We start from the raw sequence: 27177 nt of genomic DNA, 5'->3' as shown, positions 1-27177 counted from the left end.
AGAGAGAGAGAGAGAGAGAGAGAGAGAGAGAGAGAGAGAGAGAGAGAGAGAGAGAGAGAGAGAGAGAGAGAGCACATCAGTACCAACCACCCAACCACCCTCTAGTCTTGCCCATCCATGGCTCTGTGAGTCCCCAGCACTGCAAGAACTGGAGCTCAGACAACAGCCTCAGTATTGCTCTCAGATGATCATGCTGTCCTCAACGTCTCACTACAAAGAAAGCTCTTGGGAGCACTTTCCCAGCCTCTATCCCATCATGGCCCCTTCACACCTTGTTTCCTTCCCATGCCTGCCCTGCATCAACATCCAGCCAGTTGGTCTCCCCATTTCATGTCTTGTCCCCACCTTTACACAATCTTCCCCCATTGCCCCTGAAAGTATCTTGGAGGCCCAGAGAAGTACTGGGTGAGAAAATAGAAAGGATGGGGCTGGTGAGATAGCACAGCAGTAGGGCATTTGCCTTGCATTCAGCCATCCCAGGACAGACCTGGGTTTGATTCCTGGCAACCAGTATGGTCCCCTGAACCAGAAACAATTTCTGAGTGCAGAGCCAGGAGTAACCCCTGAGTGTTGCTGGGTGTGGCCGAAAAACCAAAAACCAGAAGAAAAAAAAAGAAAATAGAAACAAGGGCTCTATTGACAGCACAGTGGGAAGGGTGTTTGCAAGTGGGCAGCCATTGAACCACGTTCTATCTTTGGCATCCCATAGGGTCCCCCAGGCATCGCAGGAATAACCTCTCCGTGCAGAGCCAGGAGTAACTCCTGAGCGAAGCCACTGGGTGTGGCCCCAAACCAAATAAACAGAAAATAAAAATAAATCCAGAGCAAAAAGCAAGGAAATGCCTCCAGCTGGGCAAAGCCTTGCCCATGCTAAGCCCTGGGTTCTGCCCACAATGCCCCAGAGCCCCACAGAATTCAGAGGCAGTGCCACACAGCAACCTTTGTGGCTCCCACAAATGCTCCTGGAGCGAGTGCTCAAAAGCACCCCACAAGCATGTCTTTGCTGCAGCCACAGGGAGAAAGTTCTTCTGGGTAGTTAGGGGGAGTGAGCTATAGCTCCCCCAGTTGACTATTTTCAGGGGTGGGACATGGGAAGGTGCATGAAACAGTCTGTAGCCAGAGGGTCTCTCCAAGGTGCACCCCCATGTCCCCATCTCCCTGTTGCAAGGCCCAATTTGCACTGTATGCACACATGTGCAAAGAGGAAAAGCGATTCCCACCAACTGGCTGACCAAACGATTACTGGCAGGGTGGATGAGGGGCATTTGGCCCTGGAGGCACTCTCCAAGTGTCATTGGCCTTTCACGGGGGCCCAGGCATCTAGACACAGGCTCTGGCTCGTCTCAGCAGCTCAGAGAACCCAGCTCAGCCTGTGCAGGCTCTGAAGTGCTCAGCTTCTCAGCTGCAAGCTTCCTGCCAGAGGTGAGAAACCAGTGTCTCTGCGTGACAGCCCGGCCCTTTCTCGCACCCCCAGCCCCCATTTCCCACCCAGCCCCCTGAAACTGGCACTTACTTGCACACCTGACATTTCAAAGACGTCAGCCCCCTTAGCCCCTGAAACTGATCCTCCTCCTCCATCTCCTCCTTTCCACATGTGGCTCTGGGAAGTTCTGCTACACCCCAATGCCTGAAATACCCTGATCCACAGACCAGGCAGGTGGCCCCTTTTCCAGCCTCTCACACACTGAGCTCCAGGGGCCAATCTGCCACCCAACTTCACAGCATCTTCCAGGAAACTCCTGAGGGGGTTCCTGGGGCACCCCAAGCTCACGCATACCCTCCATCGTTCTCCAGCACAGACCCCAATCTGGAACCTGAGAGGACAACACAGTTATTGATAAGGTTATTGACATGGTTATTGACCCCCGAAGTCTACACTGGGGCTTTCCAGGCATGTGTGAGCAGAACAGTGTGGCTTCCCTTGCCTGGGCTCTGTGGCACATATGCCAGGCCCTTTGTGGCAGTATTGCCACCAGAAAATACCAGCCAGCTATGCTGGCTCCAGGAGCTTCAGCTGGGGTTGGCCCAGTTACCGGGGTGAATGTCCCCATGAACCTCCTTTTCTTTTTTTCTTTTTTTTTTTTTTCAGTTTTTGTTCTTTTAATGTGTAACACACAAGGTCCGGGGTGATGGGCTCTAACATGGTTATAAATAAAGGTAATTGGGCTCAGTCATTAAGGGCTCCTGAGTGGACAGCATCTTCGTAAGCTCCGTGCTTATCCCCTTTGCTCTTTGGGTGAAATGTAATCAGGTCACCAATTCAAAGAATGGTAATGGCGGCTTCAGTTGCAAACTTCAAACTCTTTATCTTAACTATGGTAGGTTCAAACACACCTGCTTGCTTGTTGTCACGAGGCTTACCATTGACCAAATCAACACCAATCCATTTCAGATTTTTGCGCTCTGGGTTGACCTGGGTCTCATTATGGAAAGCTCTCAGCTTTGCAACTAGGTCTGTGGAATGTTGAGCTGCAATGACCGCTAAAGTGTTTGGAATAACCAGAAGAGATCTGGCAAATTCTGCAATAGCTAGTTGTTCCCGAGAGCCCATGCTTGTGGCATAGTTCTCCAGGTAGATGGAAAGGGCTGCCTCCACTGCTTCCCCACCAGGAACCACAAATTTGGACTCCAGCACTCTCCTCACCACACATAGGTCATCATGTAAAGAGCGCTCCATTTCATCACACATGAACCTCCTTTTCTAACCCTATGTCTGCCCAGTTTCAGTCTGTCAAAAAAACAGCAACAGCCATGGCTGTCCTGTTCTTTTTTGTTGGGGGGGGGGGGGCGGTCACACTCGGCGGTGCTCAGGGGTTACTCCTGGCTCTGCACTCAGAAATCACTTATGGCAGGTTTAGGAGACCATATGGGATTCAGGGATTCGAACCACTGTCCATCCTGGGTTGGCTGTGTGCAAGGCAAATGCTTTACCACTGTGTTATCTCTCCAGCCCCTGTTCTTTTTTCTTTCTTTCTTTTTTTCTTTTTTGGCCACACCCGGTGACTCTTAGTTGTTACTCCTCGCTATGTGCTCAGAAATCGTTCCTGGCTTGGGGAACCCTATGGGACATCAGGGAATTGAACCGAGGTTTGTCCTGGGTCAGTCGCATGCAAGGCAAACGCCCTACCACTGTGCCACCACTCCAGCCCCGTGTTCTTGTCTCATTCTAGCAGAGTCAACCATGGAGCCCCAGCCATGCTTTCAGGTGAGATGCAGGGGCAGTTGTAATTACAATGCAGAGCTGGAACACAGGTGAGGTGGAGGGCTGAGCTCATGTAGTGTTCACAGAGCTACCAATGGAATGACCCCTGCATCCTTGAGCAATGTTTGAGGACACACCCCCATACATACACAAAGGATGTGCTTTGCTTTCCATAAATATGACCCATTTGGGGGCCACACTCAGCAGTGCACAGGGGTTACTCCTAGTTCTGTATCAGAGATCATTTCTAATAGGCTCAAGGGACTATATGGGATGGCAGGAATTGAGCTCAGCTCGGCAAATGCCCTATCCATTGTACTATTGTTCTGACCCCTGATCGCCTTTGCTTTAAACCAGGAGTACCTACCAAAATCCTAGGGCAGGCCCTCAGTGCAGAGAAACTTTATCAAGACCTCTTTACAGGGGCCGGAGTGATAACATAGTGATGGGGCTTTTGCCTTGCACGCTGCCAATCTGGAGGAACTTGAGTTCAATCCCCAGCAACCAATATGGTCCCCTGAGCCTGCCAGGAGCGATTTCTGAGTGCAAAGCCAGGAGTAACCCCTGAGCACAGCCAGGTGTGGCCCAAAAACCAAGAAAAAAAATCTCTTGGGCCCAGAGAGATAGCACAGCAGCATTTGCCTTGCAAGCAGCCGATCCAGGACCAAAGGTGGTTGGTTCGAATCCCGGTGTCCCATATGGTCCCCTGCGCCTGCCAGGAGCTATTTCTGAGCAGACAGCCAGGAGTAACCCCTGAGCACCGCTGGGTGTGGCCCAAAAACCAAAAAAAAAATCTCTTTCCCCATGGGATGGGAATGGAGTAGTGTGGGGCCTGGGGGAGTCCTATCCCCCTAACACCAACTCAGATGCCTCAGAGATGTAATTTGGATGCAGGCCCTATCCAGCTGGGTCTGTCTAGGAAGGAGCCAGAAGCCACCCAGAAAGAGGATCCTTTAGGAACATCCATGAAGAAACACTGTAACCACACAACCCAGCACTGGAAGCAAGTTGTGGAAACAGGAGACACACATCAAACCCTGCCAGGAGAAGCCGGCAACATGGTCCTCTGAGCTTGGAAGGAAATAACAGTGGAGTCAGCAGGGCCGAGTGAGCTGTGTCAGACATACAGAGCAACAGGAGTTAGGGATGGGGGTCCTAGAAAGCAGTGTGTGGGCCTGGGGGGGGAGGGCTAGATCTGAAGCAGAGGTGGGGGCAGCAGCAGAGGGTGCCCCCAAGGGTCAATGTGTGCCTTTGCTTTTTGATTTATATAATTGGGGGGGCATACCTAGAAGGGTTCAGGAGGTCTAGGGGGTCACCCACCCACCGACCCACAGCCCACCGTTGGTTCAACACCAAGACCAGAAGTGACTGGGCCTGATTCTGTGTTTGTAAAACTACATATTACAGGCTGGAGCAATAGCACAACTGGTGGGCATCTGTCTTGCACGCAGCCAACCTAGGTTCAATCCCCGGCATCCCATAGGCTCCCCCAGTCTGCCAGGAGTGATTCTTGAGCACAGAGCCAGTAGTAACCCCAGAGTACCACCAGGTGTGGCCCAAAAACAAACAAAAACCACACGTGTTATACCTTCCCCAAAAAATTGCATGTAAAGAGACATGTTCAGGTGCTGGAAAGATGGCATGGAGGTAAGGTGTTTGCCTTGCATGTGAAAGGACATTGGTTCGAATCCTGGCATCCCATATGGTCTCCCAAGCCTGCCAGGAGCGATTTCTGAGCATAGAGCCAGGAGTAACCCCTGAGCACTGCTGGGTGTGGACTCCCCCCCCTCCCCCAAAAAAGAAACATGTTCACATTCCGAACAAGTAGGTGGGAGAGCGTCTGAACTCAGAACCCAGAACCCTTGAGATAGAGTCACTCAGGTTTCAAAGTTTTGGTGAGAGATGCCAACCAGTGTGATCACATCACACCTCAGCAAACACACAAACCCTTCAGAGACACTGGACAGGAGAGGCAGGAACTTCGAGCAGACTGGATGATGACAGGTGGACTTCAGGTCAGCACCCTACTCTGCTCCTTGGTCACACGAGAAAAATACCATTGACGCTGAGGGAGACACACGAAGAGGCCCACACACTCCCTGGCATCCCATAGGGTCCCCCGAGCCTGCCACCCTGATCGACGCCAGGTGTGACCCAAAAACCAAACCAAAACAAAAAAACATCAGGGCTGAAGATACGGACAGTAGGAAGGGTGCTAGCTTTGCAAGTAGCTGACCCAGGTTCAATCCTCAGCATCCCAGATAGTCCCCCGAGCACCACCAGAATTGATTCTAGAGTGCAAAGTCAGGAAAAAGTCCTGAGCCAGGTGTGACCCCAAAACAAACAAACCAAAAAATAGGAAACCAGAAAATCACAAAGCCAGTGACACAAGGATCTTTGTCCCTGAAGGCGATCAGGAAGGTTAGCAATGAGGGAGCACATGCCCCACCACAGACACATGGTTCCTCTCAATGGAAACCAGGTTCAGGCCCAGCCCCTGGCCCCTTCGGGGTCCCCCAGAGACCCTGAGTATCCTTGCCCCTCCCCCAGCACTGACTTCTCAGCTCCACCTCCCACCAGCATCCCCCATATTTTCCAGTTGGGCCAGAAATAGATGCTCTTGCAGACGCCCGATAAGCCTCACTGATCCCCGCAGGAAGTGCCTGCAGGGGGCCCAGTAATGGGCTAGCTAGGCACCCCCAAGTCCACGAATCTCCTAAGGGCAGAGACAAGCAGTTGCTCCAACCAGCCATGCAGAGGCTGAGGGCTGTGGGCCCCAGCAGGGAGCCAGAAAAGACCCCCATCTTCTACAGCCCTACATGCTCAAAAAACATAAAGAAGGGCTAGAGCAATAGCACAGCAGGGAAGGCGTTTGCCTTGCATGAAGTCTACCCAAGTTTGATCCTCAGCATCCCATAGGGTTCCCCAAGCCTGCCAGGAATAATTTCTGAATGTAGAGCTAGGAGTAACACCTAAGCACTGCCACATGTAGCCCAAAAATAAATAAAACAACCTTGATAACACTCATTCCTGGATCAATGGAGAATTGGGGGTTTGAACTGAATCAGATCCCTTTTATGGGGGGGAATGAGGGTGGTAATTTGTTGATGTTGCTTTGCAGGTCAAGGACAAATAATGCCTGAGAAAATAGATGATAAACTCAACAACATCCAGACAATTCTAGGTTGACTCATGTGAGTCTAGAAAAAGGGGATTCCCGTCCTTGGTATCTGTCACTCTCTGGCCTTCAAAGGACCAAGCAGGCCAGGCCAGGACCCTGAGTGTGTTTGTGCTCACATGGGGAACAGTACCTCTGTCCCCAGGTATAAGGTGACACTCAGCTATTAACCCAAAACAAATGCATTCCCCCCATCCTCCTCTTTTTGTTAAATCTCCTTTGATATATAAAAGCCCACCTGGATCACTCTGCCTTGCCCTACCCTGGTGGAGTTTGCTCTGGGATAATAAAGAAAAGGCAATTTTGGCTTAGCTCTCAGGCATGAGGGAGAAGCCACTGACCCCATGACTCTCCTGACTAGCTTGATTTATTAATCCTTCACTGCTACCCTGCTTCTTCAGACCTATTTGCCTGTGGTTGGAGATACAGTGTGTGGGGTGATCCAAGCACAAACTCTCACCCACAATTGAGAGAGATGAAAGATGCTGGGAGGCCCCAGAGCACCCGGCCTGCCCTTCAGCACACTAGAGGCAGCAAGAAAAGAGCCTTGAACACATTAAGGGCTCAGAGCAGGCTCTGGGCTGGAGGATCCCCCTCCACCACCTCCCAGGACCTCAGTTTCCCTCTTTGAAATGCAGGGAGTAGGTGCTGGTATTCTAAGGTCCACTCTGGGTCTCCATCAGATGTGACCTAAGGTTGTGCCTTCCATGGCCCTGGAGGGGAAGTCAATAGCAGGTGCTAAAAGTTAATTGTGTCCCCGTACCTCCAGGAGAAAGTGGAAGGCCAAAGAGATAACAGAGGAATGATGGTGTTGGCCTTGCAAGCAGCAGACCCCAGTTTGATTCCCAAAACTACACTGGGTCCCCATTGAGCCTGAAATCAGTCCTGAGTAGTGCCAGCTGTGACCGCAAACCCAAAAAGTAAAACAGAAATCACATGAAATGGGAAAGGAGCGGGTTCAAGGGTGAGTTTGAAAGCTTTGCATGTGGGAGACACTTACTTGATCACTAGCACTGTGTAGCCCCCACTCCCAAGAACTACAGGAAGTAGTCTCTGAGCACAGCTGGATATGGCCTTAAAACAAGCCCCATAATCCTATGTAGCAACAGCTGTGAGCTCCACACAGAGAAACACATGGCCTTGAATGGCCATTGCCGTGTTCAAGGGAAAAGTCTGGTGCCTGAGGTGAGGTGTCAGGCCTTCACCTCCGGACATACCCAGTGCTGACCACCATCTGGCCTAGACAGTCCTGCTAGACTCTGCCTGTAAGGCTCCTAACACCTCCCAGTTTGGGGGAAGTTCTGGGAGCTAACGATCTGTCCTCCTCTCAGAGGCTTTTCCTGAAGGTGAGAGGGACAGGTGCCCTGGGGGAGCTCGAATCTACTACCTGACCGACCTGCTGAGTCCCAAGACAGACCAACCTCCTACAGAGCAGGAATATCTCCAGGATGCCAACTGGGGAACAAAAGGCCCATTTTCTAGCCACAGGAAGGAGAAGTCATTGGTTGGATCACCTGAAGGCCAAGATCCCCAGATGTGCAGTGGTGCTCACCCAAGACCTTCGTTCCTTCCCTCTCTGCCTCCTGCTTCCACAGAGACCCCACAGGAGACCAGGGTGGAAGGGTGTGAGTCTGGCTGAAGGTAACCCCAGCTCCAAAGTGGGAGAGACCTGGCCCCTGGGAAGGCCAGTTACTAGAGACGGGAAATGCTCTCGTCCCTGCTACCTCCAAGAACGAGGCCGGGACTAGGACTCGGGGTCACAGTCTAACTCCAGACATGATGGAAGGGCAGAGTGGTGAGGGTCAGAGAAAGTCCAAAGTCTTCTAAGCTGGAGCCCCACTTCCAGAAAGATCTTCTCAGGGGCTTTAGTCTTGGTGGTTCACTCGACTCTGTGCTCAGGACTCACTCCTGGCTCTGTGCTCAGGCTCACTCTTGGAAGAGCCTGAGGGACCCTATTTGGTGAGATTCAAGATGGAGTTGGTCATGTGCAATGCAGGGGTCCACATTCCTGTACTATCCCAAAGGCTCAAGTAGTCTACTCAGTTTTTTGTTTTGCAGACCATACCTGGCAGTGTTTAGGGGTTACTCCTGGCTCATGCTCATGGATCACTCCTAGTGGGGCTCAGAGGAACTAGATAGGGTACTAGAGATTGAACCCAGGCCAATGCTATGCAAGACAAATACACTTCCTGCTGTCCCAGACCCAGGCCCGGCCCTCCTATGAAAGAATGACTTCTCTATGGTCTGAGGAGTTTGGTGGAGGGGCTGACCTCCACATAGCTCCCCTCTCTGCAGCGAGGACAGTCAGGACCGGAAGAAACTGTGAATGCTCAGCCAGCCCAACACCCCTCCCTGGGAGGACACCCCCTTCCTCTTCTGCATTTCCCCTTTCTTCACGTATGGCCAAGGCCTGCTGCAGACCTCTAAGCCACACACCAAAGAGGCCAACAGGGGTTTGGATGTAGGGTTCTGGAGTCCCTCTTGCCTCGTCTGTGTGGATGCAGACCCTGAACAAGCAGGACTCAGGTCCATCAGCAGTGTCCAGGCCTTGGCCCTTCCAAATGATGCTCTTCATCCACATTGGCAAAAATGGCCCATGAAACACAGAGCGGGATGTAGGGACCAGAGGGGGACGCTGTTCCTTACCCCAGCTGCTGGGCTCCAGTTCCCTTGCTTCTCAAAGAAGTGATTACAGAGCTGTGCAGAGGTGGGGGTGGGGGTAACCCAGTGCACACCCACCCCACCTCCAACCTCATAACATTGAGTCCCTGCCCCTTGTATTTATGGGGAGCCAGGCACAGTGCATGAACAGCATTCATGCAGGGTGTCATCAGCCCAGTGTAGCTTCCCTCTCCCTCCCGTGTCACAGAAAAGACCAGGAAGGCCCCATCGGTCACTGTGCCCAGGCTGGCCCCTCCCTGTCTACCCAGGGCCACCCCTTCTGCTCTGCTGGACCAAGTCCCGCCCATTCTTCCCTGGCACACAGGCTTCCCCGTGGTTAGCGAGCCTGGCCCCCATTTCCCCACCAGGCTCTGGGGTTTGCAAATCCAGTGCAGGCTGGGGAGTGGGGCAGTTCCTGTGACCAAGACACAGAAAGTGACAGAAGTTTTTCTGTCCCTGAGAAACAGGGATCTGAGGAACCCGGATCCCCACACACCCTGGGACTAGCTACAGGGCGTCATCACAGCAATCCGCCCACACCCAGCCCAGCTCAGCCCACACTCCCCAGCACTAGGCATTCTGGCCTCCCTGAGCCCCTTGCCCAGCCACCCACATGGAGGTCTGCACTGAATCAGGGTCTATGCTCAGCCCCATCTTCATAGCGCCCAATCCCTACCCCCCCCCTTCCAGCCTCCCCGTATCCTAGGGGAACTGTGAGGTTCAGGGAAGCTCATCCAGTCTAGGACATAGCAGGCACTAAATGTCTGCAGCCACTGAACACAGAACCCTAGGCCCGGTCAGGGGGTCTGTGTGAAACCAAAATCCCAGCCCTAGAGGAGCTACACTGGAGTGGGAGAGGCAGGAGAGCCAGATCAACAAGCGTCACATCTGGAACTGTATGTGCTAGAAGGAAGCAGCCAATCAGAACGTGTAGGGATCACAGAGGCAGCCAAGCCGCAGGTTTCCCTAGAGGAAGAAACCTCTTGGGCTCATAGCATGGCAGAGCCATGCAGAGGTCTCGGGCTAGAGCATTCCCAGCAGAACAAAGAAGTACAAAGGTCCGAGAGGGGAAAGTCCATACAGTGTTCTAGCATCAGCAGGAGGGAATGCAGGCTGTGGGGTCTAGTTCCTCCTGCCACAGCCGGAACCTGTTCAGTGCTCCCTGCGCTCCTCCCCATCCTCCCCCTACTACTCCTCACTCACCACTGCAGCCCTGCCCTGAGCAGGTGGAGCAGCCCAGCTGCTCAGTCCTTCCCTTTCCTGCAGCACAGACTAGGCCCAGGAGACACCTACTTCCGCCCACTGGGAACACTGCATCCCCTCTGGGCAGTGCCATCCCAGACTGGCTCCAGACAGCTCATGAGTGTAGAGGAGAAAAGGCTCAAGGAACAGCAAAGGGAGGAGATCAGTGCTCACCCTCCAGCAGTTATAAAGACAGGTCTGGGGCCCAAAAGAGGGAGCAGAGGAAAGGACTGGCATAAACATGAAGCAGGCTCTGGTTCAATTCCCCAACACTAAGCACACACTACACATGTTCTACATATACACAGATCACCTATTCCATGTACTCTGTCTGCATACTATATACACATCACATACACTAACATGCACTCTAGACACAGTCCTTCCTGGAGATCCTTGAGTAGTCAAAAGTAAGCCCTGAGCACAGCTGAATGAGAAATGGAAGAAAGGAAAGAGAAGGAAGGAAGGAAGGAAGGAAGGAAGGAAGGAAGGAAGGAAGGAAGGAAGGAAGGAAGGAAGGAAGGAAGGAAGGAAGGAAGGAAGGAAGGAAGGAAGGAAGGAAGGAAAGAAGGAAGGAAGGAAGGAAGGAAGGAAGGAAGGAAGGAAGGAAGGAAGGAAGGAAGGAAGGAAGGAAGGAAGGAAGGAAGGATGAAAGGAAGGAAGGAAGGATGAAAGGAAGGAAGGATGAAAGGAAGGATGAAAGAAAGAAAGAAAGAAAGAAAGAAAGAAAGAAAGAAAGAAAGAAAGAAAGAAAGAAAGAAAGAAAGAAAGAAAGAAAGAAAGAAAGAAAGAAAGAAAGAAAGAAAGAAAGAAAGAAAGAAAGAAAGAAAGAAGAAAGAGGGAGGGAGGGAGGGAGGGAGGGAGGGAGGGAGGGAGAGAGAGAGAGAGAAGGAAGGAAGGAAGGAAGGAAGGAAGGAAGGAAGGAAGGAAGGAAGAAAGAAAGAAAGAAAGAAAGAAAGAAAGAAAGAAAGAAAGAAAGAAAGAAAGAAAGAAAGAAAGAAAGAAAGAAAGAAAGAAAGAAAGAAAGAAAGAAAGAAAGAAAGAAAGAAAGAAAGAAAGAAAGAAAGAAAGAAAGAAAGAAAGAAAGAAAGAAAGAAAGAAAAGGGCAGGAGAGAGGAAGGAGGAAGGAAGGGTGGGAGAGAGGGAGGGAGAGAAAGAAGAGGGGAAGCAATCTGTGTATTGATATGGATCAATCATCACAAGAAAATATGACCTGCTGGCTGAATCCTGAAAGAGGAAAAGCACATTAATGGAAAACTCAGCAAACTCTAGTGTGTGGAGCCCAGTTCATACCCATAGACCAGAGGCCAGAGAGATCATACAGGTGTCAAGGCACATGTTTTGCAGGCGGTCAAATCTAGTTCAATTTTTGGCACTGCATGGTCCTTTGATTCCAAGCAGAAAGCCAGAGTAGTGCCAGAACGTGGACAAGCATGGTATGTAACCCCCCAAAAAACAAGCAAAATATCTGTCATCGGCCAATGGGAATCTCCTGGCTTGGGACCATCTGCCTTGCAAGGGCTAGCCAAGGAAGGACCGCAGTTCAATCCCCCGGCATCCCATATGGTCCCCACAAGCCAGGGGTAATTTCTGAGCTCTTATCCAGGAGTAACCCCTGAGCATCAAACGGGTGTGGCCCGAGGAACCAAAAAAAAAAAAAAAAAGAAGTTTCCTGGAGATGTGTGAGAGACATCGATAGCCCAGCCTGTGCCATAGGCTGAACAAACTCGAGCAAAAATAAGGAAGAGTTTGTCAGAAATATTGCACAGGGCTGAGTCCCTTTGGAAACACACGGGATCTAGGATTGGGAGGGCCTAGGGGAGTCTTTTATTCCAACAAACCCAGGAGTCATCTCTCAACAAAAGGAGCTATTGGCAGGGAAGGGAGGGCAGGCAGAAGGGACACCCAGAGACATTTCAGCCTGGGTCATTGTTTTATTTCGCAGCCTTGTATTGTCCCAAAAGACAGTAAATTATAGGATTTAAATGATCAAACCCTATCACAGGTGGATGTTGGAGAAATAAAGTGAGAAGGCCCAAGACACAGGACAGAGAACTAATCCAGCAAGTAGGGTGCTGGCCTTGTACGTGGGTTCCGTTCCAAATCTGGTACCCCATAAGGTCCCCTGAGCTTGCCAGGAGTGACCTTTGAGTGCAGAGTGAGCCGTGAGCATCACCAACTGTGACCCTCAAACCAAAAACCAAACAAAACACAAAAGCTGCAAACAAGGACCCAGAGAGTGCTGTGGTTTCTCATGGCTGGGTGCTCCCCGAGAACACAGGACCAGCAGAACTGAGCCAGGACTGCCTGCAACCCTGGGCCTGGGTCCCAGGGCACACAGGAAGCCCAGCCCCACTGCCTGCCACCCGCGGCTTTTCCTGCCCTGAGCGGAAGAGAGAAACCACGTCCTTGCTGCAGGGTGGACAGTGACCACAGACATCGGACCCCAGGATGGGCCCATGAGAGCCGCAGGGTGACCTGGCCATGTCAGAAGACAGTGACCTACAAAGGGACATAGGAGATATAATGGGCAGCACTACCCAGAAACCAGGGAAACCCCAGTCCTGACTGAACATGTGCCCGAAGGTTGTTGGCAGGAGCCAATGTGAGGACTATGACTGCATGGGACAGAGATGCCTTCAGTGGGTGCCAAGGTCAAGATGCAGATGGACAGGTTAGAGTCACAGCGCAAAGGGCACTTGCCTTGCACGCAACCAACCCAGGTTCAATCCCCAACATCCCATAGGGTCCCCCAAGCCCGCCAGGGGTGATTCTTGAGTGCAAAGTCAGGAGTTACCTCTAAATGCTGCCGAATTTGTTCAAAAAACCAAAATAAAAAATACCTCAGAAGGATTGAAATAAAACAAATAAAAATTTAATAAAAATATAAAAATAATATTTTAAGAATACTTTTGAGACATTTTCATTTTTTTTCCCCCAAAGCTGTTCAGTCAGAAACGTCTGGTTGGGGTAGGAAATTATGCAAAGCATCCGCCACTGCCCTCCTCGCCTGGCCGCTGAGCAGAGCTCGCTCTATTTTGGGGTTTTGCGCTCAAGTGATTCGCTTGCCCCTGGCCTGAGGCTCCCCCCTCCCCCCCTGCACATTGTTTTCTGCAGAGGCCATTTCCTGTGGCTCCAAGAGGCAAGTGCAAGGCCTGCCCACTCGGCCAGGCCAAAGCAGGGCCCAGGGCAGGGCAGGGCAGCATCCGTGGGCCAGAGCCCCAGAACCCAAACAAATGGGAGATCTCAGAGCAGGGTCAGCCTGGCTCAGGATAGACACAACACAGGGTGCAGGACCCAGGCAAGACTTATCCCCAATGAGCCCTTTGTCTTCATTTATTGGGCCTGAGAGGAAAGACAGAGATGGCCAATGTGATTAGGCCCTGGACAACCCCAGGAGTGATCCCTGAGCTTAGATGGGGGCTGGGAGAAACCTCCCGCGCTGGTAGCCAAGAGGCAGCAAGAAGGGAAGATTCGGATGCTGGGGAGGCCCATGGGCTGCCCTATCCCTAACCTCACCCCCAGCTGGGACACCTGAGACCCACTCAGACACTGAGGGTCCCCAAGTTAGAAGGACACTGAAGGAGACCAATGGCCTGGAGACACCTCCCAGAACTAGGGTTCAGAGACACCTCCCAGAATCGGGGTCCAGGCGGCAGAAGCTGGGTGGTCAGTAGCAAGAACAGAAAAGCAGGTGGCACACTCACACAGACACACACACACATCCATACACAACCACACACACATAGATATAAGTGCATCCACAGATACAAATATATCCATACATACAAAGATATCAACACATACTTCACACATACAATCATGTATTCACATACACAGTCACAAGACACATCATGTACTCACATACCACACAGTCACATCACATACGTATACATCACTCAGACAAATCAGACTTGCACAAACACACGTACTCACATAAGCGCACACTCACACTCACATTAACACACACAGTGTAGACCCACTGAGTCCAGTTCCCCCCACTCTGACCTGAGTCTGGGATAAGGTCAACGGGTAGAGCCAGGAGGGAGCCCCAGATTCAGGGGTAGGGGCCGGAGGAGGTGAGGAGGCTGAAGGCCATCACCAGATCAGTCACCAGAGAAGCCCCATAGATGCCCCATTTCCTGCCTGAGGCTGTCCCTGCATCAAGGCCAAGCCCCAGGCCAGTGCTGTGGGCTGGGAAAGATGTGCACAGAGGCGACCAAGAACCAAGGCCAGGTAGTGACCATCACTGTCCAGTCCCTACAGCTGCGCACACCAGACCCAGGCCTGCCCAGGCTCTCCCAGCTCAGGCCCTCTCCACGCCTGACTTGGCATAAGTGTCCTTTCTCAGACACCCACTTACCCCCTGCCACCCCGAATCCTCTCCCTGAACCCCACACCTGGGCTCAGTCCACAACTGAAACATAAATTCCAAGACCGTAGCACAGCCCCCCCCCCCCCCGCACAGAGACACCTCTAATCCCCATCTGCATGGGAGAGGGGGGTCCTGGGTACAGGTTGTCCAGGAGACTCCCTCAATTACAGGAGCATAGAGGGACCAGATGAACGGGGACACATGGAAACCCCTAACAGAGACCCAGGCAGCCGGTTCGGGGTCCATAGACCCATAGGTAAATACCACACATCTGTTCAGGTACTTGGAGAAAGGGGGCTATAGGGCAGGGGGGGGCACCCAGAGCAACCCAAGTGACCATTGGAGTGGCTGCACAGGAGTAAACATCCACTCTAGGAAAGCAGCAGAATGGGGGGGGGGGGGTACACAGGAAATGGGCCCCACAGAAGGAGGAAGGAGACGAATTCAGGAACCACCGTCCCACACAGCTCTGGGGCGAAGAGCTGAAAGAATAAACTGGCCCAAACTGACAAGTCGAAAGTCCCGCAATGGTTCTAAGAGATAGTACTGGATGGGAAGGAGAAGGCACTTGCCTCATATGCTACTGACCTGCATTTGATCCCCTGGCACTATGCGTGGTCCCCTGAGTACCATCAGGAGTGACCCCTGAGCACAGAGCCAGGAGTTGTAGTCCCTGAGCACCGCTGATTTGTGACCTCTAAAGATAGAAAAAAAAAACTGAATAAAAGGATTTTGAAAACTCAACTCATCAATCAAGAAGGGAAGATTTGTGAATAACTATAAGCATGTGCAAATCACTTTGGCTATTCAGAGTTAGTTTTCCCCTGTCTTTCCCCTGCCTTACCGTGAACTTCCAAACTATGCATACAGGGGCAGTGAAGGGCTATAAGCAAGTTCTGCATAGAGTGGGAGGATCACATTTGACCCCCAGCACTGCCAGGAGCAACTCCCTAGCACCAAGCCAGGTGTGTCCCCAAAACCAATACTGATAGACCCCCTCCAAGTCCACCTCTGGCTATATTGTTGGTCAGGCAGGGCTCCTTTCGAACCATCTAGTCTACAAGAAGTTGGTTCAATTGCAGCAGAATGGAGGAGGGAGATGGGTGGAGCTGGGGGAAAGGTAGGGTGGGAGTGGGGGGCGCTGGGCACCTGGAAGACTCCTGCCTAGGGTTTCTCAGTGGGCTGCCCTCCCTTACTGCAGAGCTAGGGACACTCTGTATGTTTTGGATACAAGTCCTTTCTCTGCCTTGTGTTTTGCAAACATGTCCTTCCGGTTGGAGACTTTTTAGTCACTTCACCCCAAGCTTTTATATCATGTGGGGACTGGACAAAACTGGCCAGATCAAAGCGCTTCTAAAACTACTTGCACGGGGGCCAGAAAGAGAGTTCTGTGGTCAAGGGCACCTGCCTGACAGGAACAAAAACTCAAGTTCAATCCCCAGCACTGCACATCGAGACCCAGTACTGTAGGACCCAAGCACTGTACAGGAGGACCCCCAGGCATGACCACCCCCCACTAAGCACTGCTTGGGAAGCCCCAAAAACTCAGCAGCCCCCTCAACTCTCCTAAGTGGCAAGCAGAAGACAGAATTTAGAGGTTCCTGCAGAAAAGAGGACTCAGGGCATGCCACCTAATGAGGCTGCCCCTGTTTCCTGTTTGCTCACACCCACAGTAAGCAAGGGTACCTCCCAGAGGTGCTCCAGCATGGGAGTTGATGGGGCATCTCTCCAGCCCAGAGGAGGACCCCAACATTGGGGGGCAGTCCTGGTAGTGCTTAGGGGTTACTTTCCTGGCTCAGGAATTACAGTGGTGCTCAGGGGACCCTATGGGATGCTGGAGGTCTAACCTGGGTCAGCCGAGTCCTACTGCCTCAGCCCCATGACCTTCTTCCATCCTAGCTCTCTGCAGGGGGAACATAGAAGGTGAGGCAGCATTTCCAGGAGTTCTGGAAAGATCCTTCGAACACTGGACATACCACACACACACACACACACACACACACACACACACACACACACACACACACACACACACTATGACCCAGGCATTATTCTCAGAAATGACAAAAAAAAGTCGTGCTGCACCCACCCAGCCCCTGTGGGAACCCAACCATTTACTCAGGCACTCGCCACTGGCCATCACCTTTGAGAAATGGACCTTTGCCTCCCCCCCAAATGCAGAAGCAGTGATTATGATATATGGTTCCAGCTGTGGCCTGTGTCACAGCCAAAGGGTCAGAGTCCAAGGCTGCTCATGGCGTGGCATATGCTGTGAATGTCAGGTCCCAAAAGAGAGAGCAGAGAGAAATCTAGCCACTGGAGAGTTCCAGGGCAGGAACATCACATGGGGCAGCAGGTCAGGGGACCTGAGTTCAATCCCCAGTCCCATATGGACCCTGAGCACCACTGTCAAGAGCAGGCCCCAAGAGAAGGCTGGCGAATTTCTGGCTTCCAGCTCAATACCAAACCCTTTTCTGGTTTGTGATCTGTACAATAAGGAATTCTGGTGGAAGAGTCCCTTGGTTTAGAGCTCATGTTAGAACAAGTTATGGAGATTGTTGGACTTGTTATCTCGATCCCCATATGCACCAAGAATATCTTGTGGTATTGTTACTTTTTTGCATAGGCACATTAAAATGAGAAAATATTATACATACAAATAAGTTCTTATCTAATAGAGATAGGAACACACAAATCTTGTAATGCAGTGGGGCCTTACACCCTGAACATTGTCATAATGACCTGGCTCAGGTCTCAGAAGAACCGGCATTGTCCATTCACCCCTGAAACAGGGATACCATCTACGGAACAACCACTGTTGTCTATAATATCACCTGGAAGCAAACCTCTACCAGGGAAGACCCTACCTCTGCCGTCATCAACTTATTCCAAAGAGGGTTCCCTTAACACCCAGACGACTTAACAACAACAATAACAATCTGCTTTCAGGGCAGGGCTCTCCACATTACCCTCCAATTGTGATGTGAAACTAGAGGGACACTCCACATCATCCTGACTTCAATGTAGGAAATGCAGAGAATCCAGGATCTTTTTTTTTTTTTTTTTTTTTTTTTTGTGGTTTTTGGGTCACACCCGGCAGTGCTCAGGGGTTATTCCTGGCTCCAGGCTCAGAAATTGCTCCTGGCAGGCACGGGGGACCATATGGGGCTCCGGGATTTGAACCGATGACCTCCTGCATGAAAGGCAAACGCCTTAGCTCCATGCTATCTCTCCGGCCCCGAATCCAGGATCTTTTAACTACAGAAACCTTACACCAACTACAGCGATTGTGCAAAAATAATTGTACTGGGACCACAGAGAATGACTCAGGGGTTTGACAACCTAGTATGCCTGGAGCCCAGAGTTGGTCTTATGCCAGAAAACTTCAGGGGTATGGTCTCCTTGTATTTAGGCCAAGGCTTTTCCTTTCTCATTTCCCCCATATTTTTCTGGGCCTATTCAAACAATTGCCACTCTCACACCATTTTTACTGTATTTCTTTAACTCTTGTCCTTTAAAAAAAAAAAAAAAGAGCTTACTAAACCTTCTTCTAAGGCTTTAATGAGTTCATTGATGATTCAATAATTTTCAAAACTATACTTGCTAATGAACTTTTTTTCTTTCCTTTCTCTTCCATCTCTTTAGTTTATCTTTCTATTTTCTATTTTTTTTAATAACTTTGCCTTTGGTCTTCCTGAAACAAATGTATTATTATCAATTATGTCAACTATATGATGTATTTTCTTTAAATAAATTTTTAAAAAAGGAAAAAAAAAGAATCATTTTAGATCTCATACATGCATCCAAAAAAATAGAGCAGGCCCCAAGTACTGCAGTGTAGTTCCCACCTAGCCCAGAGCCCTCCAAAATGAAAACCACCCATGAGGGCAACAAATGAAGAAACAGATCAGCGATATCTATTGGGAGGGGGTGGGTCCACACCAGAGGAAAAAGGGGTCCACTGGCTAAAATATTTCAGACTTTGAGATGAGGAACAAAAGCAAATTAGATGGGTCTGTGATGGGGCAATATGAAATTCTCATCCCTTCTCTAACCTGCTGGTAGTTAAAAATAAGAAGAGAGAGAGAGAGAGAGAGAGAGAGAGAGAGAGAGAGAGAGAGAGAGAGAGAAGAGAGCGAGCAACAAACTGGCACCACATAGGGTCTCCCAAGCCTACCAAGAGTGATCCCTGAGCACATAGCCAAAAGTAAACCCTGAGCACTGCCCAAAAGTCAAAAATAAATTAATTTTTAAAACAAAGTTCAGAAGGGCCACAGTGATGGTACAGTGAGTGAGGAGGGCATTTGCCTTTTACGTAGTCAACCAAGTTCGAGCCCCAACATTCTATATGGTCCCCTAGCACCACCAGGAGTGATTCCTGAGTTCAGAGCCATGAGTAATCCCTGAGCACCTCTGGATGTGGCCCCCATGAAAAATGTAAATGATATTGAGGAAAACACAGGCTGAGCCCTCCTCAACACTCAATCTAGAGGCATCGTCAATGCTTCTGTGCTGTGCACCAAGCAAATGGAAGCAAAGATTAAAAAAAAATGATTAGAAAAAGTGAAACAGCAAAAGAAACCATGACGAATAAACACACATACACACATAGATATGGAAAAAATATTTGCCCACCACTCATCTAATAAAGGGTTCATAGCCAAGATAGACACAGCACTAATAGAACTTTACAAGGAAAAAAAATCAGTCAATCCCATCAAACATGGGGGCAAGAGATGAACAGAAGAAACTTTCTTCAAGAAGAGACTCAGATGGTCAAAAGGTCAATGGAAAGTTCTCGGCATCTCTCATCATCAGGGAAACACAAATCTGAACAAGAATGAGCTCTCAGCTCACACACTGAGACTGACACCCACCACAAAGATTAAAAACAACCAATGCAGGGGCCGGAGAGATAGCATGGAGATAGGGTGTTTGCCTTGCATGCAGAAAGACAGTGGTTCAAATCCTGGCATCCCATATGGTCCCCCGAGCCTTCCAGAAGCGATTTCTGAGCACAAAGCCAGGAGTAACCCCTGAGCACTGCCGGGTGTGACCAAAAAAAAACAACAACAACCAAAAAAAATGCAGGCAGGGATGTAGAGGACAAAAACTGAGACCATGAATTGCAACTGGTTCAGTCTGATTGAAAACACAATACAGACACTTTTCTTCTTCCTTTTTTTTTGTTTTTGTTTTTGGGTCACACCTGACAGTGCTCATGCAAGGCAAACACTCTACCTCCATGCTATCTCTCTGGCCCCAGTACAGACACTTTTCAAAGAAACGAGGAATTGATCTCTCTACATATGATCCAACAATACCACTTAGACTCAACCCCAAAAACCCAAAACCTCTCTTCAGAAAAGCCATCCACACTCCTCTGATCCTGGCAGCACTACCGTTCACAATAGCCAGGATCTGGAAACAACTCAAGTGTCCAAGAATGGATAAGTGGATAAAAAACTGTACATCTACAAAATGGAATATTACTAGGCTGTAAGATGAAATCATGTCATTTGCTCTGGCTGCCTGCTATTTGGATGGATCTAGAGTGGATTGTGCTGAGTGAAGTTCTGAAGTTCATTATGAGAGGAACAGTCACAGAACAATCTCCCTCATGTGTAGGATATAAAGGAGCAGGAAACACTCCAAAGCAACAGAAACTGAGAACTCATCTTCGTAAGTAGAGATGGAACAGGGTTGGGGAGAGGACACGTGGCTCATACATGGTGGCAGGAAAGTGACATTGATGGAGGGTGTAATGTTGAGATGCTTTTTGCATGAAAACCTGTCATTGATGTTGTAAATCATGATGCCAAAAATAAAATTGGGGGGGGACCCTGCAGCACTGGGGCCAGAGCAATAGTACAACAGGGAAGGTACTTGCTTTGCATGCAGCAACCTAGGCTGGATCCCTGGCACCCCATTTGGTCTCCCACACACTTTCAGGAGTGATCCTTAATCAAAGGGACAGGAGAAAACCCTGCACACAAAAACAAACAAAATATTTTCCACCATTGTTTTCCCGGTCTATGCCCATCTTGGAATATATTTATCTGCTATCATCCCCAAGTCCCAGGCCAGGGTGGAGACCAGGAAAAGCCCCTTTCTCCTGAGAAGAGAGTTAAACCTCAAAGACCATATAAAACACCCATATAACAGTCACACAGCAGTGACAACCAAGTAAGGCTCCAAGTCGAGCCCCACAATGCCAATATTGAGGGGCTAGATCCAGTTTACTCACTGTGGAATCTCCACCTTGATGAAAAGGTGGTGCACAGAGCAGGAATTCAAATATGGAAGGAGAATGTGACAGGTGAGGAAAAGCAAGTAGATGGAAGGGTGGATGGAAGGAAGGAAGGAAGGAAGGAAGGAAGGAAGGAAGGAAGGAAGGAAGGAAGGAAGGAAGGAAGGAAGGAAGGAAGGAAGGAAGGAAGGAAGAAGGAAGGAAGGAAGGAAGGAAGGAAGGAAGGAAGGAAGGAAGGAAGGAAGGAAGGAAGGAAGGAAGGACGAATGAATGGACGGATGGACAGACGGATGGACAAAGGGATGGACAGACAGATAGATGGAGAGATGGATGGACAGGTGAACAGATGAATGGATGGATTATGGATGGCTGGATAAATGAACAGACAAACAGAAGAATGGATGGATGGAAGAATGTATGACTAGATGACTCATGGATAGATGGGAGATGGTTGGATGGACAGATGGATGGAAGAATGAATAGATAGCTGAATTGGTGGATGATGCATGAATGGATGTATGGACAGGTGAATGGGACTAGTCACCACGATAACCTGGTGTGGATCCATGATAACCTGGTGTGGATCTTAAGTGACTCAGCTATAAAATCAGTTTAGACCCACCATCTAGGGCAGGGGTCTCAAACTCAATTTACCTGGGGGCCGCAGGAGACAAAGTCGGGGTGATCCTTGAGTGCAAAGTCAGTAGTAAGCCTTGAACATTGGGGGGGTGTGACCCAAACAACTAAAACAAAACAAAACAAAAAAAAGATTCCTCTAGGGCAGGGCCACAAAATGTTGTACGGAGGGCTGCAAATGGCCCACGGGCCTCGAGTTTGAGACCCCTGGTCTAGGGGGAAGTAAGGGAGGAAAGCTAGTTTGTCAGATTACCAGTATGGAGGAGGCATCAGGGATTTAGAGCCCTACCTCATGCTCCTCAGAATGAGCTTCAGAAAAGGTTCCAGAAGCCTGAGTTCAGGTAATCCCCTCCAACATCACTGATAGGCAGCCAGAACCGAGCAGATGGTCAGGCAGAAGATGAACTCCAGGCAGCAGGCACCTGTATTTACACTGGGGCTGGCCCACCCCCTGTCAAAAGTTTCCGGGCACCTGGGCCCAGTGTTGCCAACAAAAACACAAGCCCTAGAGGGCTGGTACTGCACAAAGAGGCTCTGTCTCTAAGATGCTGTTTCTGGGACACCCCTAAAATGGTCACGTCTGGCACACTCCCTGCAGCTCCTGCCTCAACACTAAACTAGGGGGAGTGGTCCACCCATACAAGCAGTGACAGGTGAAGGAGTCATCCACAAGAGCTCAGCCAAGAGCAAAGGGGCCAGGCAGTTGATAGACAAGTATGCTGGTCCCCAGAGCCACAATCAATTCCAGACAAAAAAGTAAGCCAGGGCTGGTGCAGGAGACCCCAGAAAACCTGGGAAGCACCACAGGACATGAAGAAGCAAAGAGCCAGAGTCCTCACTTTGAGGGAAATGCAGAAAGCTCTCAGGAGACAGGAAGTAGATAAACAGGGACCAGGGTGGAGCTAAAGATCAGAGAAGGATTGGCTGAAGGTGGGTCTCCTGAACACCTTCTAAAATCCCCAGAGGGCTGGAGAGATAGCACAGCAGTAGGGTGTTTGCCTTGCAAGCAGGCAACCCAGGACAGACCCTGGTCCGATTCCTGGCATCCCATTATGGTCCCCAGGAGCAACTTTTGAGCACAGAGCCAGGAGTCACCAATCCCTGAGTGGCACTGGGTATGACATCAAAACCAAAATAAGTTAATAAAAAAATAATAAACCAGAAATGCTGTGGGTTTCACCAGGCCAAATTCAGGACTTCTGGGATGTGCCCTACTATTTGAGCCACATCCCCAGCCCTCAAGACCATTAGGTTGAAGAAAAAACAAGAGGGATCAAAATGATTGTACAATTGTGGAGGGCCTGCCTTCCTTGCAGCCAATCTGAGTTCAATTCCCAGCATCCCATATGGTCCCCCAACCACCACTCAGCAGTGATTCCTGAGCACAGAGCCAGGAGTGACCCCTGAGCACCACCAGGTGTGACCCAAACCAAAAAAGAAGAGAGTGGTACCTGTCACAGCCCCATCATGCTCATCACCAAGCATACATATTCCCAGAGAACAAAATGTATTGCACTCACTACATGCTTCAGTCAACCTAGAATCGATCCCAAGCACCTCATAGGGTCCCCCAAGCCAAGCCATGAGTGATCCCTGAACAGAGAGCCAGAAGTAAGCTCTGAGCACTGCCAGGTATGCCCCGGAAACAAAAAGACAATGGACTCATCTCTGAGACTTGCAGATAGGGCAGGAGCTGGGAGAGCATCACATTCATTTATCAACTGCTCTTCCTCCAAGAACAACTTGTCATTTTTTCAGTTAAAAATGAAAAAACATGGGACCGGAGAGATAGCATGGAGGTAAGGCATTTGCCTTGCATGCAGCAGGGCAGTGGTTCGAATCCCAGCATCCCATATGGTCCCCTGAGCCTTCTAGGAGCGATTTCTGAGCTTAGAGCCAGAAGTAACCCCTGAGCGCTGCAGGGTGTGACCCAAAAACCAAAAACCAAACAAAAAAACAAAAAAACATAGGGCCTGAGAGATAGCACAGCAGTAGGGTGTATGTCTTGCATGAAGCCAATCCAGGACAGATGTGGTTCAAATCCTGGCATCCCATATGATCCCCTGTGCCTGCCAGGAGCGATTTCTAAGTGCAGAGCCAGGAGTAATCCCTGAACACTGCCAGGTAGGACCCAAGAGAGAGAGAGAGAGAGAGAGAGAGAGAGAGAGAGAGAGAGAGAGAGAGAGAGAGAGAGAGAGAGAGAAAGAGAGAGGAGGGTCGGAGTGGCGGTGCAAGTAGTAGGCATTTGCCTTGCACATGCTAACCCTAGAATGGACCGCAGTTCAATCCCCTGGTGTCCCATATGGTCCCCAAGCCAGGAGCAATTTCTGAGTGCATAGCCAGGAGTAACCCCTGAGCATCACTGGGTGGGGCCCAAAAACCAAATTAAAAAGAAAGAAAGAAGGGCAGGGCGAGGTGGCACTAGAGGTAAGGTGTCTGCCTTGCAAGCGCTAGCCAAGGAAGGACCGTGGTTTGATCCTCCAGCGTTCCATATGGTCCCCCCAAGCCAGGGGCAATTTCTTAGCACTTAGCCAAGAATAACCCCTGAGCATCAAATGGGTGTGGCCCAAAAAACCAAAAGAAGGAAGGAAGGAAGGAAGGAAGGAAGGAAGGAAGGAAGGAAGGAAGGAAGGAAGGAAGGAAGGAAGGAAGGAAGGAAGGAAGGAAGGAAGGAAGGGAGGGAGGGAGGGAGGGAGGGAGGGAGGGAGGGAGGGAGGGAGGGAGGGAGAGAGAGAGAGAGAGAAAGAGAGAAAGAAAGAAAGAAAGAAAGAAAGAAAGAAAGAAAGAAAGAAAGAAAGAAAGAAAGAAAGAAAGAAAGAAAGAAAGAAAGAAAGAAAGAAAGAAAGAAAGAGAGAGAGAGAGAGAGAGAGAGAGAGAAAGAAAGAAAGAAAGAAAGAAAGAAAGAAAGAAAGAAAGAAAGAAAGAAAGAAAGAAAGAAAGAAAGAAAGAAAGAAAGAAAGAAAGAAAGAAAGAAAGAAAGAAAGGGGGGCTGGAGAGATAGCATGGAGGTAAGGCGTTTGCCTTTCATGCAGGAGGTCATCGGTTCGAATCCCGGCGCCCCATATGGTCCCCTGTGCCTGCCAGGAGCAATTTCTGAGCCTGGAGCCAGGAATAACCCCTGAGCACTGCCAGGTGTGACCCAAAAACCAAAAAAAAAAAAAAGAAAGAAAGAAAGAAAGAAAGAAAGAAAGAAAGAAAGAAAGAAAGAAAGAAAGAAAGAAAGAAAGAAAGAAAGAAAGAAAGAAAGAAAGAAAGAAAGAAAGAAAGAAAGAAAGAAAGAAAGAAAGAAAGAAAGAAAGAAAGAAAGAAAGAAAGAAAGAAGGAAGAAGGAAGGAGGGAGGGAGGGAGGGAGGGAGGGAGGGAGGGAGGGAGGGAGGGAGGGAGGGAGGGAGGGAGGGAGGGAGGGGGGGGGGGGAGGAAGGAAGGAAGGAAGGAAGGAAGGAAGGAAGGAAGGAAGGAAGGAAGGAAGGAAGGAAGGAAGGAAGGAAGGAAGGAAGGAAGGAAGGAAGGAAGGAAGGAAGGAAGGAAGGAAGGAAGGAAGGAAGGGAGGGAGGAAAAAGAAAAGACAGGAGCCAGAGTGATAGCAGAGCAGTAAGCCATTTGCCTTGCACACAGAAGACCTAGGACGAACTTGTGTTCAATCACTGGCATCCCATATGATCCCCTGAGCCTATCAGGAGCAATTTCTGAGTGTAGAGCCAGAAGCAACCTCTGAGCGTCACAGGGTGTGGCCCAAAAACAGGGGAAAAAAAAGAAAAGAAAAGACAGGGCCGGAGTGATAACACAGAGGAGAGGGCATTTGCCTTGCATGTGGCTGACCTGGGCTCAATCCCCGGCATTCCATAGGGTCTCTGAGCCTGCCAGGAGTGATTCCTGAGCTCAGAGCCAGGAATAACCCCTGAGCACTGCAGAGTGTGGTCTAAAAAACAAAAAAAGAAAAGAAAAAGGAAAGGAAAGGAAAGGAAAGGAAAGGAAAGGAAAGGAACGGAAAGGAAAGGAAAGGAAAGGACAGGAAAGGAAAGGAAAGGAAAGTAAAGTAAAGTAAAGTAAAGGAAAGGAAAGGAAAGGAAAGGAAAGGAAAGGAAAGGAAAGGAAAGGAAAGGAAAGGAAAGGAAAGGAAAGGAAAGGAAAGGAAAGGAAAGGAAAGGAAAGGAAAGGAAAGGAAAGGAAAGGAAAGGAAAGGAAAGGAAAGGAAAGGAAAGGAAAGGAAAGGAAAGGAAAAGAAAGTTCATCCTGAGCCTGTGCCCTGCAAAAACATTTCTTATGCTCTGAACAAAGCCCCAGGCACACAGGACTGGGCAAGCTCATAGGTCTATGTGACAGGTGGTGAGATCGGATCCCCCAGCCCCACCCGCTCCCAAGGACCCAAAGTCTCTGTAAGCAACTGAACATTCTACATTCTCTGGCTCTGTGGTTTGCAATGAAAGAAAACAGTCTATGGGGTTGCAGATCTTGACTTTCTGCTAATTCTGGCCATCCAGTCTTCAAGAGGACAGACAAACAGGTCGCGGGCTAAAGCCCAGCCCAGCTGAGCCCTTGAAAGGCCAGTGGTAGACAGGTGCAAACCCCTTCTTCCTGCACCCCAGTCTACCTGACTAAACTTCCCCCCACTTGCTGTCAGTTCCCTTTGAACCCAGAGAGCCGAGCCCACTTTCAGTTTTAGAGACAAGCAGTAAGAGAGAAGGTTGAGGTCCCGGCCACTCACAGAAGCCCTCGATCTTATCCGCCGTCTTGCTCCAGGCCACCTGCCGCGTCTCCATGATCACCTGGACCGTCCTCCTCTCGGGCGTGGAACGGCGGGCACTGTAGACGGTCATCACGGTGCCCAGTTCCAGTGCCCGCTTAATTTGACTCTTTTCGTACTCCGGGAGGGCATCCACGTCGACGGTGGCCGCCATGGCTGCTCACAGCACTCGGGGTAGGACCAGGAGGCTGGACAGACAGAGAGGAAACACAGGGTGATTTCAGACAGCTACTATGAAACCCCAGGTCCCGTTCTAGGGCCCCTAGGAGGAATTCTGGAAGGTTCTAGGAGCAAGGCTGCATTGGCCACTAGAGAGCTCAGGAAGAATGTACACAACGGTTTAAATGGAAGTAGGGGTGTGGGAGGAGCCCTCACCCCCGTTATCCCACCTTTGAATAAGCAAATCTTCCCAGCTTGGCAAGGACCCCTCCCTCCACACCCACTTTTATGCTGCAGAATATTTGAATAGTCAAAGCAGGCAACGCCTATGCTCCTGTTCCAATCCCCCTAGCTCACCCCTTTCCCATCCTGCCTGGACATTCCTTACCAGCCCTGAGCTTCTGAACAGAGCAAAGGTACTAACAAGACTGACTTCAAAGCCTGCACAGAGGCCCACATGCTGAGGATATGTGGTGCCCTGGGTGCCCCCACCAGCCTCAATTCACCAACTCTTAGGGTGCTCGAGTACTACCAGCAGAGCCCTCATGCACCGCTGAATAGCCAGACACCCCAGACTCCCATGCAAACACACATCAGCCTTTGGTTCCCAAGATCTGCCAAGCACCAACTCCTGCAGCTTCCTTGTGTGGTGGCCTCGCTCATGACCACACCGGATCTCTCAGCCAGCCAGAGGCACATTCCATTCCCCTCTCTCTTGGGTCCTCGTCCA

At 50.1% G+C, this 27177-nt stretch overlaps 2 protein-coding genes across 2 annotated transcripts in view; one reads left to right on the top strand and one right to left on the bottom strand.

Annotated features, from left to right (window-relative positions):
• PLCG2 (phospholipase C gamma 2) overlaps positions 1 to 26442 on the bottom strand; it is an 81534-nt gene extending 55092 nt beyond the window's left edge. The window contains exon 1 of the mRNA XM_049786270.1: positions 26250 to 26442. Coding sequence (XP_049642227.1) covers positions 26250 to 26442 — 193 coding nt within the window. The remainder of the gene's footprint in view (positions 1 to 26249) is intronic.
• Positions 1 to 27177, top strand: part of GCSH (glycine cleavage system protein H) — a 729662-nt gene that overhangs the window by 355901 nt on the left and 346584 nt on the right. The window lies entirely within an intron of this gene.

Source organism: Suncus etruscus, chromosome 14 (genome assembly GCF_024139225.1).
Source record: "Suncus etruscus isolate mSunEtr1 chromosome 14, mSunEtr1.pri.cur, whole genome shotgun sequence".
NCBI classification, from domain to species: Eukaryota; Metazoa; Chordata; class Mammalia; order Eulipotyphla; family Soricidae; genus Suncus; species Suncus etruscus.
Note: the sequence above shows the minus strand (reverse complement) of the source record. Positions and strands in the feature narration are given on the sequence as shown.